The 12,280-nt window shown below is 40.3% G+C and overlaps 1 protein-coding gene across 1 annotated transcript; it reads left to right on the top strand.

Annotated features, from left to right (window-relative positions):
* Positions 1 to 227: 227 nt before the first annotated feature.
* On the top strand, positions 228 to 3,693 carry LOC139741777 (zinc finger protein 703-like). Its single transcript, XM_071652366.1, has 2 exons — positions 228 to 506; positions 2,035 to 3,693. The coding sequence occupies exons 1-2, from the start codon at positions 435 to 437 to the stop codon at positions 3,442 to 3,444; spliced, it is 1,482 nt and encodes a 493-aa protein (XP_071508467.1). The 5' UTR covers positions 228 to 434; the 3' UTR covers positions 3,445 to 3,693.
* The last annotated feature ends 8,587 nt before the right edge of the window (positions 3,694 to 12,280 follow it).

Here is a 12,280-nt window from a genome sequence, read left to right on the forward strand (position 1 = left end):
CTAGCGGTGAAGTCCCTTCATCTCGCGTTGTAAATTCAATGTTTGACTAGAAGTGTTGTCGGCAAATTTGTGGTTTTGTGTGTTGTCTGCGCTGGCGGCATACTTAGAGGAATGCTTGTGTGGCTTTGCCCAGACAAATCCGTTCGCACAATGAGCCCAAGCTAGTGGGGCTGCTGTGACGGCCCGCCGCCCGTACTTCTCTCTCACTACTCAACACTCGACTCTCGTTGTAAACGGACGTGCGACACGCTCGCTTCTCTCTCCACGAGTCCGTTTGCCACTGCTAGCAGACAGACATACTCAGCTCTGCTGTGCCATACCCACTGATACCCGGGCACATATTTCACTCGTTGTTTTTCTATCATCCAGCTATTGTGTGTATTTTGTATAATTTACCTGGTGAATATCTCTTGGTTTATACCTACTGTGCTACGATGCTAGCGACAAGAACCCAACCGCTCATGCACACGGAGTATTTACAGCCTATGGACCCTCTTCCAACCACGGTAAGTTAAAATTTCCAAGGCATTTTCTCTGTTTAATTATTCTAGCTTACAGCGAAGGCAGTAAAAGATAATAATACATAATTTGTACTTCATGGTTATGCTAGTAATTTCCTGAAGCAATACCTTGCTGCTGTTAAATCATGAAACAACGGAGCACGATTATTTCGCATGAGATAGAATGATCATGGTGATCAACGTTTCCACTGTTTAGTAGCTGCCGCTGTGATATGTCTGAGCTGAGTAGACGAGCCGATATAACGTGTATTATCGTGTCCTCTTGAATCTGCTGTGAGTATTGCATTTTCCGAGATGTGCGTGAAAAGCACTGTCGCTCAAAATTCTTTACTACACAGTCTCCAGCAGAAGCACTTCCTAGCGAACATCTAGGCACTCCAGTATGTACTATGATGACACGTAAGCTCATGACCTGGCTAAATTTCCCTCGGTCACATCTGCACAACGGACCGAATTCGAAAACACGAGACACACAAATTGTGCACTAGAATTTCTCAATTTTTGAGACAAGTCAGATGACATTTTCTGAGTAATCAACATGGCGTAAAACAGAGACCTCTCTCTCTCTCCCAGATACTCAATGTGTTCTGATACTTTGATTATCTGTAGGAGATTACCTGTGTTCAGTTTTTTCATGCGATTATCACCGTCCCGAGTCTGAATTTATAGACTGAACGACCATGTGAACTTGCCTCAGTTACTATTTAGGATACAGAGAGAATTAAGGCCGTACGCAACAACACAACCAGTTAGGGGTGTGCTCAGTATACCTAAGATATAATTATTTTCGGTGAAGTGTGAATCAGTAATCACGACAGAAATTTGAATATAATCACAGCAGGAATCAGTAAGAAAAGACAATAAGTAGATGTAGCGAATATCTGTAAAATTACCGAAACAGATTGGGCTTTTGATATTTTTGCAGAGCAAATTTTTGATTTATATTGACTTTGAAATAATGCGTCAACCTCGGCAGTTTCAACTAAACTTGCATGTGTTTTCTCGTGTCTTTGTCATCCTTGAAAATTCTGGTACTAACTAGTTTTTACTACACAAACGCCATGAATACATCATGACATTACAATCTATCTACATGGTATAGACAGATATTGAAAAACATCGGAATGGTATGCATTGTCAGATGTCATTTTGTGAACACTTCCCCAAAGTTTAAAGTGTTAAAATGTTCAAGCTTCAATAGAACAACATTTTCCACGGGCCGGCAGAAAAACATTACAAGCTTAGTAGTGAAATATTCGAAAAATTGATCAGTCATTCTATTTTTTTTTTTTAGCTGTAACCTTATACGCGTTTTTTCGGCCGATATTTTACCACGCAGTAACGAAATATTGATCATGCTCGTGCAGAGCTGTATGGTGTGTACCCGGTAATAACACGCGGTTACTCATTCAGTTTTAGTGGGACGGGTATATGATGTCTTTTTCACCTGTTGATAGAAAAAAGTTGGGGTCATGTAATTTATTTATGTTCTTATTCTATTTTTGTGTTATAGTTGGACGCAAAGAAGAGTCCGTTGGCACTGCTCGCTCAAACTTGCAGCAGCATCGGCAAGCCAGACCCGCCCCCGAGCTCAAGCGAGGCAAAAACGGCTCTTACTGCTCCGCTCGACATTGGCGGCAAGAAGTCGCCGGAGAAAGCCGCCACTACCGTCTCCGATCTCGACCGCCTGTCGTCGTTCAAGCCGTATAAGCAGAATGAGAAGCGCGAGGGCGACGCTCACGTCACAAAGATCGCATCTTACCCATCGTCGGACAAGGTTGCGTCGAGAGGGTCACCGCTCAGCGTTATCACGAGTGCCGACTCAAAGCCCATCGCCAGCGCCACGACTTTCACATCTTCGCCCGCATCGCCGGTGAAAGCGCGAACGGAGTCGTCGAGACCGAGTTCGAACCAGAGTTCAACAGAAACGGTATCTAGTCACACCAGTACTGGACACAGTTTGGGCTGCACTAGCTCTGGAGCTCACAGCCCCAGTCAGCGTGGAGACTCCAAGCCACATGCCCAGGTGTCATCCGCCCCCATTCTCCCCACACATCTCGTACCTCCAGCTCTCGCTACTGGATACAAACCATCCACCTCTCTCGCCAGTACTCCACCTACATCAGGACATTGTGGCTGCCCCTCACAGCTGCTTGGACATCTCTCCCACCTCGCTGACCCTGCAAACTTGTCCAAGGACCACGCAGGACATCTCCTAGCTGCTACAGCAGGATCCCCATATGCCACTGCTTACGCACGTGTAAAAACTGCTGATGGTGGAACCACTTTGATGCCAATTTGCCGTGACCCATATTGCACCCACTGCCAAACAGCATCACTCGCAGCTGGGGCATGCACACAGTGCAGACATGATGGACTCACTTTGGGAGGGGCTGTCCCATTTGCTCTTCCGGTTCCTGGTGCTATTCCTGCATACTTCCCGTCGGGTAGTCCCACCGCCGCTGCCACGCCTTATTTCTACCCTCCCCCACCTGTTCCCGCCCAAACCGAGCACGGACATGTCTGCAACTGGGTTTCGGGCAACACAAGTTGTGGAAAGCGTTTCGGCAGTGGGGAGGAGTTGCTGCAACATCTACGCACACACACCATGCAGTCGAGCGAAGCATCTGTTGTCAGTGCATCTCCGTACACCCTAGCAGCTTCGACGCTAAATGCTCAGCTGAGTGCGTACTACATGCACTACCCAGCAGCGGCTCCCATCGCGGGCTCTCTCGGACTTACAAAACCAGGAGTTCCACCATCCCCCCTTAGTCCTGGCTCGGCGCTGCGCTACCACCCTTACAAGTCACCTGTTCCCTCCTCCCTGGCCACCCTTCCTGGACTCCCAGCTGGTGCGTACTATCCTCCTTATGCCCTCCATGACCTCAAAGGGCGACTGGCAGCAGCTGGCGTGCCTCACTAGCATCAATCATGGACTTTGGAATGACTGGAAAGAGATTTCTTTGTAACAAGCCTGTTGTCTAAACAGCAAAATACTTTGTGACTTCTCCTGTGCTCAAAGTGTTGATTAGAGAAAGCTTGTTGTGTTCAATGTGTTATTTTCCAAAACAAGTACTTGTAGTATCATATTATTGTTGGTAGCTTGGTAAATCTTATGCTAATAAGATGTCTTCTTTTGAAAAGTACTATTCCCCCTTTGAAGTGTCAAAACTTAAAATTCATGTGAAACAAAGAAAGTGGAATCTAAAGAGGAAATACTAAGTATGTGTAGCATGGCACCATTGAATCTGAAATGCCTACTACAGTTGTGGAAGTTACTGGTGTTCTCCATAACAATCTCGTGTTCTCCCTGACAAGACAAGTCACTGTCAAAATGCTCTTCAATTGCAAGAAAGAGGGAAGTGCTCACATTTTTCTCAGTCACTCCACATTTCCCTTCTGCCATGTCACGTCTAGTGACAGCCAAAGATGAAAAAAGTGAGGAGGTGGTTTGCTCATGTCGTTAAAACTAATCGGACTATCCGCTCGATTTAAATTGCCTTCCACCTCGGCTAAAGGAAAAATCCAAGAAATTAGCAGGGTTCTTGTCAAGTGGGGGAAGAGCGAATCGAGTGTCAATTTTCCCTCGAAGCACGCTTTCATTCGTGTCATCATTAATCAAATATCCACTTGTCGCTAAAACAGCTATCCCAGCCCCTCGCTTGAGCATCCAAACAGAATGGGGAAGGCGTGTTTGTAGTGATGCTGTCTTCTCTATGGAGAACTGGTCACAGTTAAAAGCCTCTGTTTGAAGATGAGGTCCTATGCTTCAGGGACATTTGAGAATGAGTGAAGTCCCCTTTCATTAGAAAAGGCTTTATTATTATTCATTTCTGGACAAAATCACATAACACTCTCCACCTCGTCCCCCTCCGAACACGCTGTGCCATGAATTATAGTTTCCGCGCAAACAGACCAGTGTAGCCATTTATCTTCCTCGCTGGCGCGGGGAGAGAGAGTTGAAGCTAGATCATGTTTGCAGTAAGGGCGAGGAAGGTGCCGTATTGGCGAGCCGTGGCGATCATTTATGCTCCTGTCATTAGTCGCTTATTTCAGTTTTGTTTTCCCCTCTCCGTCTCTCCTCTCGCTCGCTGCATCTCTTCAGCTTCTTCCCCTTCTATTTTTTATTGCGAGAGCGAGCCACGCTTCAATAACGCCCTGATGACTGGGCGGATGATTGATGCGCTATCGCGGGGGCTTCGCCGGGGTGAATTATCATCGGCGGGTCGTAGGCTAGCTTGACAATCTGTAGGGCTTGAACCCCGTGAAAGAACATAAATCCGACTCGGTATCATAATACTGATGGGCACGGACGCGGCGACTCGTATTTTATCTCCTCTTTAGCGCTTTTGCTCCCTACTCATGAATCTTTTAATGCCTCTTCCATTAGCGGCCGAATTAATCACAAGTATATCTTTGCTACTGGGGGAAAAGGGGGAGGGGACTGGACAGACGGAAGTATAATTATAATATCAAGTGGTCCATTCTTTTGTTTTCGGACTTCAAAGCCATCTATTTAATAGTGTCTCTGAACTGACATGGCTGGCATTATTTCCTTATTTAGGCAAGTGTAATTTATTGGATAAACCCACATCTCGTCAGTATGTTCCCCTTTACGCCTATAGCATCATAGATGCTGGCGGCAGTAATTTTGATTTGAAAATGTTGCCAAACATGCTTCATAATATCGGACTCTTCTGTCGCTTGTCAACTCGTATTCCCGTCCAATGCTATCTATACTCGGCGTAAATTAATTCCTGAGTTTAAATGGGGATAAAGAGAGAAAAACTAGGAAAACAAGACCGTTGAAGCTGTTCAGTTAATTTTACTGGAATATGTGTACTGAGTTGGTGTTTTCATCCCGTTTATCTTCTGGCTCTATTTATAATGTGTATATATGACATTCTGTACAGAGAGGAGGAGATACGCAATGTGCGACATGAAATGCCCATGATGTAAATACATGTAAAGTTGAGAGATATTAAAAAAAATATTCCATCTGTTGAAAATGAAACTGAACTTCTACAATTGTCCGTCATTCATCTGAATCTTGCAGACATTTTGTTGAGACCTTGATGCACTGGGTGAAAGGCTCTGTCGTGGTTGTTAGAGGTTGTTTTCCTTTGTTTTACCTAATGAAGTGTCTGCATGTATGGAATGTCAATGTGCTTACGGTGTGTATGTGTGTGTGTGTATATATATGTATATGTGTGTGTGTGCTCTGTGTGTAGGACTTTTTTTAAGATTAAGCTCAGATGAATTGAGAGATCAATTTAAATACAATGGATTTTTTTTTATACAGTAGTTTTAAATGAAAGAATTTGACATGACAAACACGATGATAACTGGCCCCATTTCATCTAACTTGTTATCAGTAACGAGTTGCGATAGTTGTTAAAGGTTACTGAAATCCTTGCATCTGATTGGCTGGGAGCAAATTTGTCATAGAAATGTGGCAGTTGTTACTCATAACACGTTTTATGAAACGGGACCCAGATGTGAATGACATGCATAGTATCAACAGCAACTGGCGTACTTCAAGGACAATTTTCATAAAAAAATACAGAAAAAATAAAAAAACACGTACGGCTATCTTGAAAGTGGGAGTGATAAACTAGTGAACTTGTGAAATTAAATATAAAGCAACAAACAAGCAAGCACACACACGCACACACACATACACCCATACACATTACATCATTACGAAGACATTTGCAAATCTGAGTCCGGCGAGTGAACATTCTAGGTGTTTATTTTTCTGTAGATACGGAAATACCAGAGATGATGTAAAATACTTTAATGGTTGAAGCGAAAGGATATGTCATTGATAGGGAAAAATTAATTCACTTAAATTACAAATGTACATGCATGTTATATTGTGATACAGCCCCGCCCCTGAGGAAAAAAAAACAGTGTACAACCGCTGAAGGAGTTGCCCTGTTTAGATAAGACGAATTAATGAAGTAAATAAATTGTCCAGATTAAGTAACGTTTCAATAGTAAGTGTTGTCCCGTAGTTCCATTCAGAGAGAGAGAGAGAGAAAAAAAAAAAACCTACACATGTAGTTTGAACGTACGATGTTTATTAGAAAGGGAAAATTTATTATTCTTTTTTTAAAGAATATTATGTACCATTGAAAATAGGGATGGATGGTTCCGAATGTGGAATTTTGTTTTATTTTCTAAGCCTGAACTAGTACTGTGGCGTAAGAGACTTCTCTGTGCAGAAAAGAGTATGGCCTGGAAAAGAGAATTTTGAATACATTTCCGGATTAATAAGTGGTAGTTTCACATATCAATGCATGATGATATAACAAAATTGTCTGAAAAAGTGCATGCCACCTTTCTTATTAAAGATACAAAGTGGCAAAATTTGGACGATTCGCGAAAGGCTTGGGATCACAAGAACCAAATAATCTTTGATAATAATATTACTTAAAGGCAAGACGATATGTCATTTTTTTTTAGAAGATGAGAAATTCCCAGTTTAAATTACTTCTTTGAGCTGTATATACTAAGGAACATCTCTTGAAGTTTGGCTTTGTTGCTGATATCTTTGTTCTTTTAGTAAGCAATTGAAGGATGTAAACTTATTTACATTTATTTTGGGATTTTGTAAAGGTAAAAGTATTATGGCAGCAAATTAAACATGAATTAAAATCATTTAGATTAAAGTACATGTACATGTAAGTAAGTTGGGAATACATTCTAGAGGGGAACTCACCGAAAATTAAATTGTAATTCGAATATGTTCATTTTGTATCTATCATAAATTCCTATTTTATACAACACACCATCAGTCGTCAAAATATAACATTGTAAAAAGCTCTTTGGAATATAGGAAAAAGCAATTAAAGATTGTAAAATAGGATCGCATTTGCTGGAATGGGAAATTGTGAAGGTTGGTTTAGTTTCTCTTTCCTCTCTCTCTCTCTCTCTCTCTCTCCCTCTCTTTTTAACCCCCTTTCCTTTTAAAATCAAAATGAAAACAATGAGAGTTGAACTGAACTAAGGGTTTACATTGTTTTAAAAAAAAAACCTCAGATACAATTACCTTTCAACTGATCCTTGCATCTACTTTAACTTTGCTAGCATAAAGGTTATAAAACATAGATATAATAAGAAGAATAATACATTGTAGTATTTGTAACGCGCTTATGATACAGGTGTTTTTTTTTTTAATTCGTGCAGAATGTGTTTGACAGTGTGAATGTGTGTGCGAACGGGTGTTCAATGTGGGATGGAGAATTTAGTCTGATACAGGGCGTAGTTCTTATGTTCGAACCTACTACTGTAGTGCTTGAAACTCAGACGCGATGACAGTGTACAATCGTCTGCCTTGTCTATTTGCATGCCTGATGTGTACACCTGGTTGTCAGCAATATCCAACATTTTCACACGAAATCTCATGAAAATACCAGTCATGATGTAATAACTAACATATAATCACGAAGGCAATTGCAATGGTGCTTTGTATATCGCATTTCATGACATCAGCCGATTTAAATGAGGGTTGCATCTAAAAAAAAAAAAAATAAAGTGTACTTCTGCAAACCTTCAAAATCTCCATCCTTTTTGAGCTGGACATTGGAAGTTGACGTCACAAGAGCATGTGTATAGATCAGTAACCATGGCAACTAATCCTATTTTTGAGAGACCACTTTGCGCGGTGGGAGACGGAATAAATCTCGAATCCCTCATTACACTGATGAAAAATTCTAATGCACCTGACCGTTGCTTCAAGACAAAAGGTTTCATTCGAAGAGTAAACGTTAGGTTGAAATGTTGAATTTAATGTTCTTATTCACATTTTCACAAATTATACGCATCATGTGTTTATGAGCCAATTTTAGCCCTTTGTCAACATTTTTTTTTGCCATGATTTTATTGTATGTATGCTTTATGATGAGTATGCACATTATAGATACGTAATGAGGGCTGTCACCACTTGTTCTATACAGTGATATACAGGTATAAGAGATATCATGTATTAGCCGTCATTAAATTAGACAACCAGAACGATCGACTAATTGCACGTGACAACGGATATTGCTATCACGTTATCAAGCGTTCATGTCTTCGATGGGAAATCACTCTGTGAAGACAAACGTAATGGTAACCGTAATACTCATAATAACGAAAATGATACACATGATGCTGCTTGTAGCAATGATAACATACCATGTAGTCCGAGATCGCCCTCCCTGGGCAGGATTCGAAACCTTGCCTTCTTGTGCAAGAGTAGAGAACCATGGTTCACCACAGTAGCACAGTCCTCCTTAAAGGGACAATCCTCCTCAAAGGGAAAGTTTGCCGAAATATACATGTGGATTAAGTGAAATATGCAGCAATATTGGTGGAACACATCAGTGAAGTTTGAGGAAATCATTTGAGCCGTTCAAAATTATAAATTTTATAAAGTTTTCGATGAGAACACTACACCAATTCGTAACGTCACTGCAGAGCAATGATATAAAGAGCATCTACAAATTAGAGTTTCACAAAATTTCATTTTTATGCCTTGTTACTGACATAGTTATATTATTTTCCTGTTTTCTGAAAGAAGTAAGGTAATTACTCTTTCATTATGCTAGAAAAAAGACATTTTGCGGGATTCTCTTTATAGATATGTATTTTCGTTATCGTTCTTCCGTGACGTCATGAACACCCAGTCCTGGTAGCACCGAAACTGAGAAGTCATTACTCAAACTTCACCGATGTGTTCAACCTATTGCTGCATTCACTCAATCCACATGTATATGGGGAAACTTCCCCTTTAATGACTGGACGGCGCCATAAGTGCTCAGTACTTCAAGGAATAGAAAGATATAATGTCGAGGAGTCCTTCTACTGCGTTTCTCGTGTCCATAGTAGAGGCAGGGCGCAGGGGAAAAGTATGGCACAATATACATAAAATGCATGTGCGAAGCCACGTATAGAGTCTATCATTCTGTAAAGATGATTACGAATATTTCTCAAATACAACTGTATACCTTTATAATAATTAGTTATAGAACTGATGAGCAGAAACACAGAAAAGCTTAAAACGAACATAACATGGCACTGATTCTGTACTACATACTTTGGCTTGTCCATCCCATAGAAAAATTAGCAACAGCCATCACTATTCTGTATCGAAAAACTACCCCGGAACTATGTAGTACAATGTGATAGACGTTAATACAATATAAACGTCTCTTTACTTTACGTGCATAGCTATCGACGGTCTGCAATTTACAATACTTGATTTCATTCAATTGGCATGCCAGATGTACCTACCTGACCGTCTTCGTTGGAAATAAAGAAACCACGACCAAAATAAACTGCATGGTAGGTATGTCAATGTGCAGCTGAGAGCATTCGATTTTCGTGAAACAAGGGCAAATTACAACTGTATCGTTTCGCGTGATGTCTCCATACCGACAAACTAACTATGCTTTATTTCTATCCACTGAACGAATAGCTCGTCGAATGATAGCGATTCGTGGGTACGCAGCAGATATGCGAAGGAAATTCCTTTGTGTCCCAGATTCGGCCTTTTTTTTTCCTTCTTCTTTGAGTCTCTTTGTTCACGGCATGTTCATTTCACATGTTTCCACAAACAGTAACAGCTGTCGCAAGCACATATATGCAAATTAGAAGAGTTGGATAAAGTCATCAACCTAACACTCACCAACTGATTTGTGTACAAAATTTTATAAGGATTTTTTTTTCTATATTTCATGGTAAAAGCTGGCAACCCAATCCCCCCCCCCAAAAAAAAAAAGAAGAAGAAAAAAAAAAAAGAAGAAGGTTAATCATGACGCTTCAGCAATGATATACTACAAAGGATACAAGTTGGTTTTTTTTTTCATGTCAGAAGAGAATATTACGTGAAGATTTGCGCTGGTTAATGCGAGCCTTATACCATAATCCCATCTAATTTGCATATCTGCTTGCCACTGACAGAATTCAGCTTCAATACCCGCTGGAACAAAATGAATGATAGTTTGTTACAGAATGTCTCATAATAATATATCCGACGCTTTCTTTATATAGCGTATCATCAGCTTCATGAAATTCAGTCGGAGAATGAAAGCGACATTTTGGAAATTAATTCACTCTTTCCATGATATCTTTTTATCCACTCATCTAATATGTATTTCCCATTATCAGTAGCAGCAAAAAAAAAAAAGAACAAAAAAAAAAAACCTAAATAGACAAGCAAAACAAAAAATGCAAACAGGCGAAGTCTGCTCCTTTTCACAGACAACTGGATTATACCTGTGATCAAGCTTGCCTGTGATGTATTCGACTGTGGTACAAATGATGTTTATCGGCCCCCTTGATTTTTGTTAATCGCTGGCGAATATCTTGCCCTTGATGTAAATGCGAAATATGCGCATTCATCGCGGCTACCGCTGAACAATGCCACGCATGAAGGGAAATATTTGTATACAAAGAGATCCATATCACCGTGCTATACTATGTGTATTGGGAAACAAAGGCAAAAAGAAAGGGCACGTTTTCGATGGAATTGCTTTGTTTCTTTTTTTTTCTTTCTTTTACAACTTCATTCTATCATTGACTCAAACTATCATATCGCTTTGTACACAGAGATACAATAGCACCAGACCTTTAAAAACAGGGGGGGGGGGTAACTGTGCTTAATAATTTCATGGCAACTATTATAGTGTACTATATAACTCTCTTTCAACAGTGTCTCTCCAAACATGTTATAATTATCAAATTCTTTGCTCTCTTTAACAAGAAAAAAAGAATCACAGTCATGTTACCTTATTTGATAAGATCAATTAACTTGAACATGGCTTGGAAGTTCTTTTCATAAACAAGTCTCTCCCTTTGCACCCCCAGTTCTTAGAACATAGGGGATATTTGTCGTTTTGCTTTTATCAACGTATATCCGCCATATAAGATAGAACATCATAATTACAAAGGGTCACACGTAACTGTAAATGCAGTTACATAATACAAAGGAGAATATGTATATCCATAGAAAACTACTTACGGCATATAACATGGAAAGATTTCTCGTTGAGGTGATTGAAAAAGCGGTTTTTTTGAAAATAGTTACATTGGCACTGTGTGACTGCGTCCAACGCACACCTTTTTCGCAAACATCGCACTCTATGAGAGCACGTGGGCGCCCTTTATTCACAACGCTCTGTTCTCCCCACACAATCGTCGCTATACTGGCATGACTGGTATTGAGTTGTCACGAGAGTCGTCATTGTCATCCTTTGTTTTTCTCTCTCTCTTATCTAAAACTGCCTCCTGAAAAATTAGCGAAACTTAAAAATGTCATAACTTCCTTATTTTTTCTCTCTTTTTCGTATCTAGAACTGCTTCCTGAAAAATTAGCGAAACTTAAAAATGTCATAACTTCCTTATTTTTTTTCTCTCTCTCTTATCTAAAACTGCTTCCTGAAAAATTAGCGAAACTTAAAAATGTCATAACTTCCTTATTCTTTATTTTTTTATTTTTTTTTTTTTGCCACGAGAGTCGTCATTGTCATCTTTTGTTTTTTTCTCTCTCCCGTATCGGTTTGCTGCCATGTATAGATTAACGAGTAATACTTTATACTTTATCCTTCTTATGTTATAGCCCCACTGAGGCATAATATTATGCTACTCTATAGCAGTGACTGGGGAATGTGAATATCAACCAACATAGCGTCCTTTCTTCTGAATCGAACCTCTTTCTGACGCATGACACACTACCTGACCTTAGTTACTGTACACCTGTTATCGAATCGTCT

Source organism: Diadema antillarum, unplaced genomic scaffold, assembly GCF_040938485.1.
Source record: "Diadema antillarum isolate AM-2024a unplaced genomic scaffold, OU_Dant_1.0 seq00000953_RagTag, whole genome shotgun sequence".
NCBI lineage: Eukaryota > Metazoa > Echinodermata > Echinoidea > Diadematoida > Diadematidae > Diadema > Diadema antillarum.

What these genes read in the sequence shown, in the direction of transcription:
- LOC139741777 (XM_071652366.1), top strand. Translation starts at nt 435, where the DNA reads ATGCTAGCGACAAGAACCCAACCGCTCATGCACACGGAGTATTTACAG. An exon ending in TGGACCCTCTTCCAACCACG is followed by an intron (nt 507 to 2,034) that starts GTAAGTTAAAAT and finishes TTTGTGTTATAG; the next exon opens with TTGGACGCAAAGAAGAGTCC.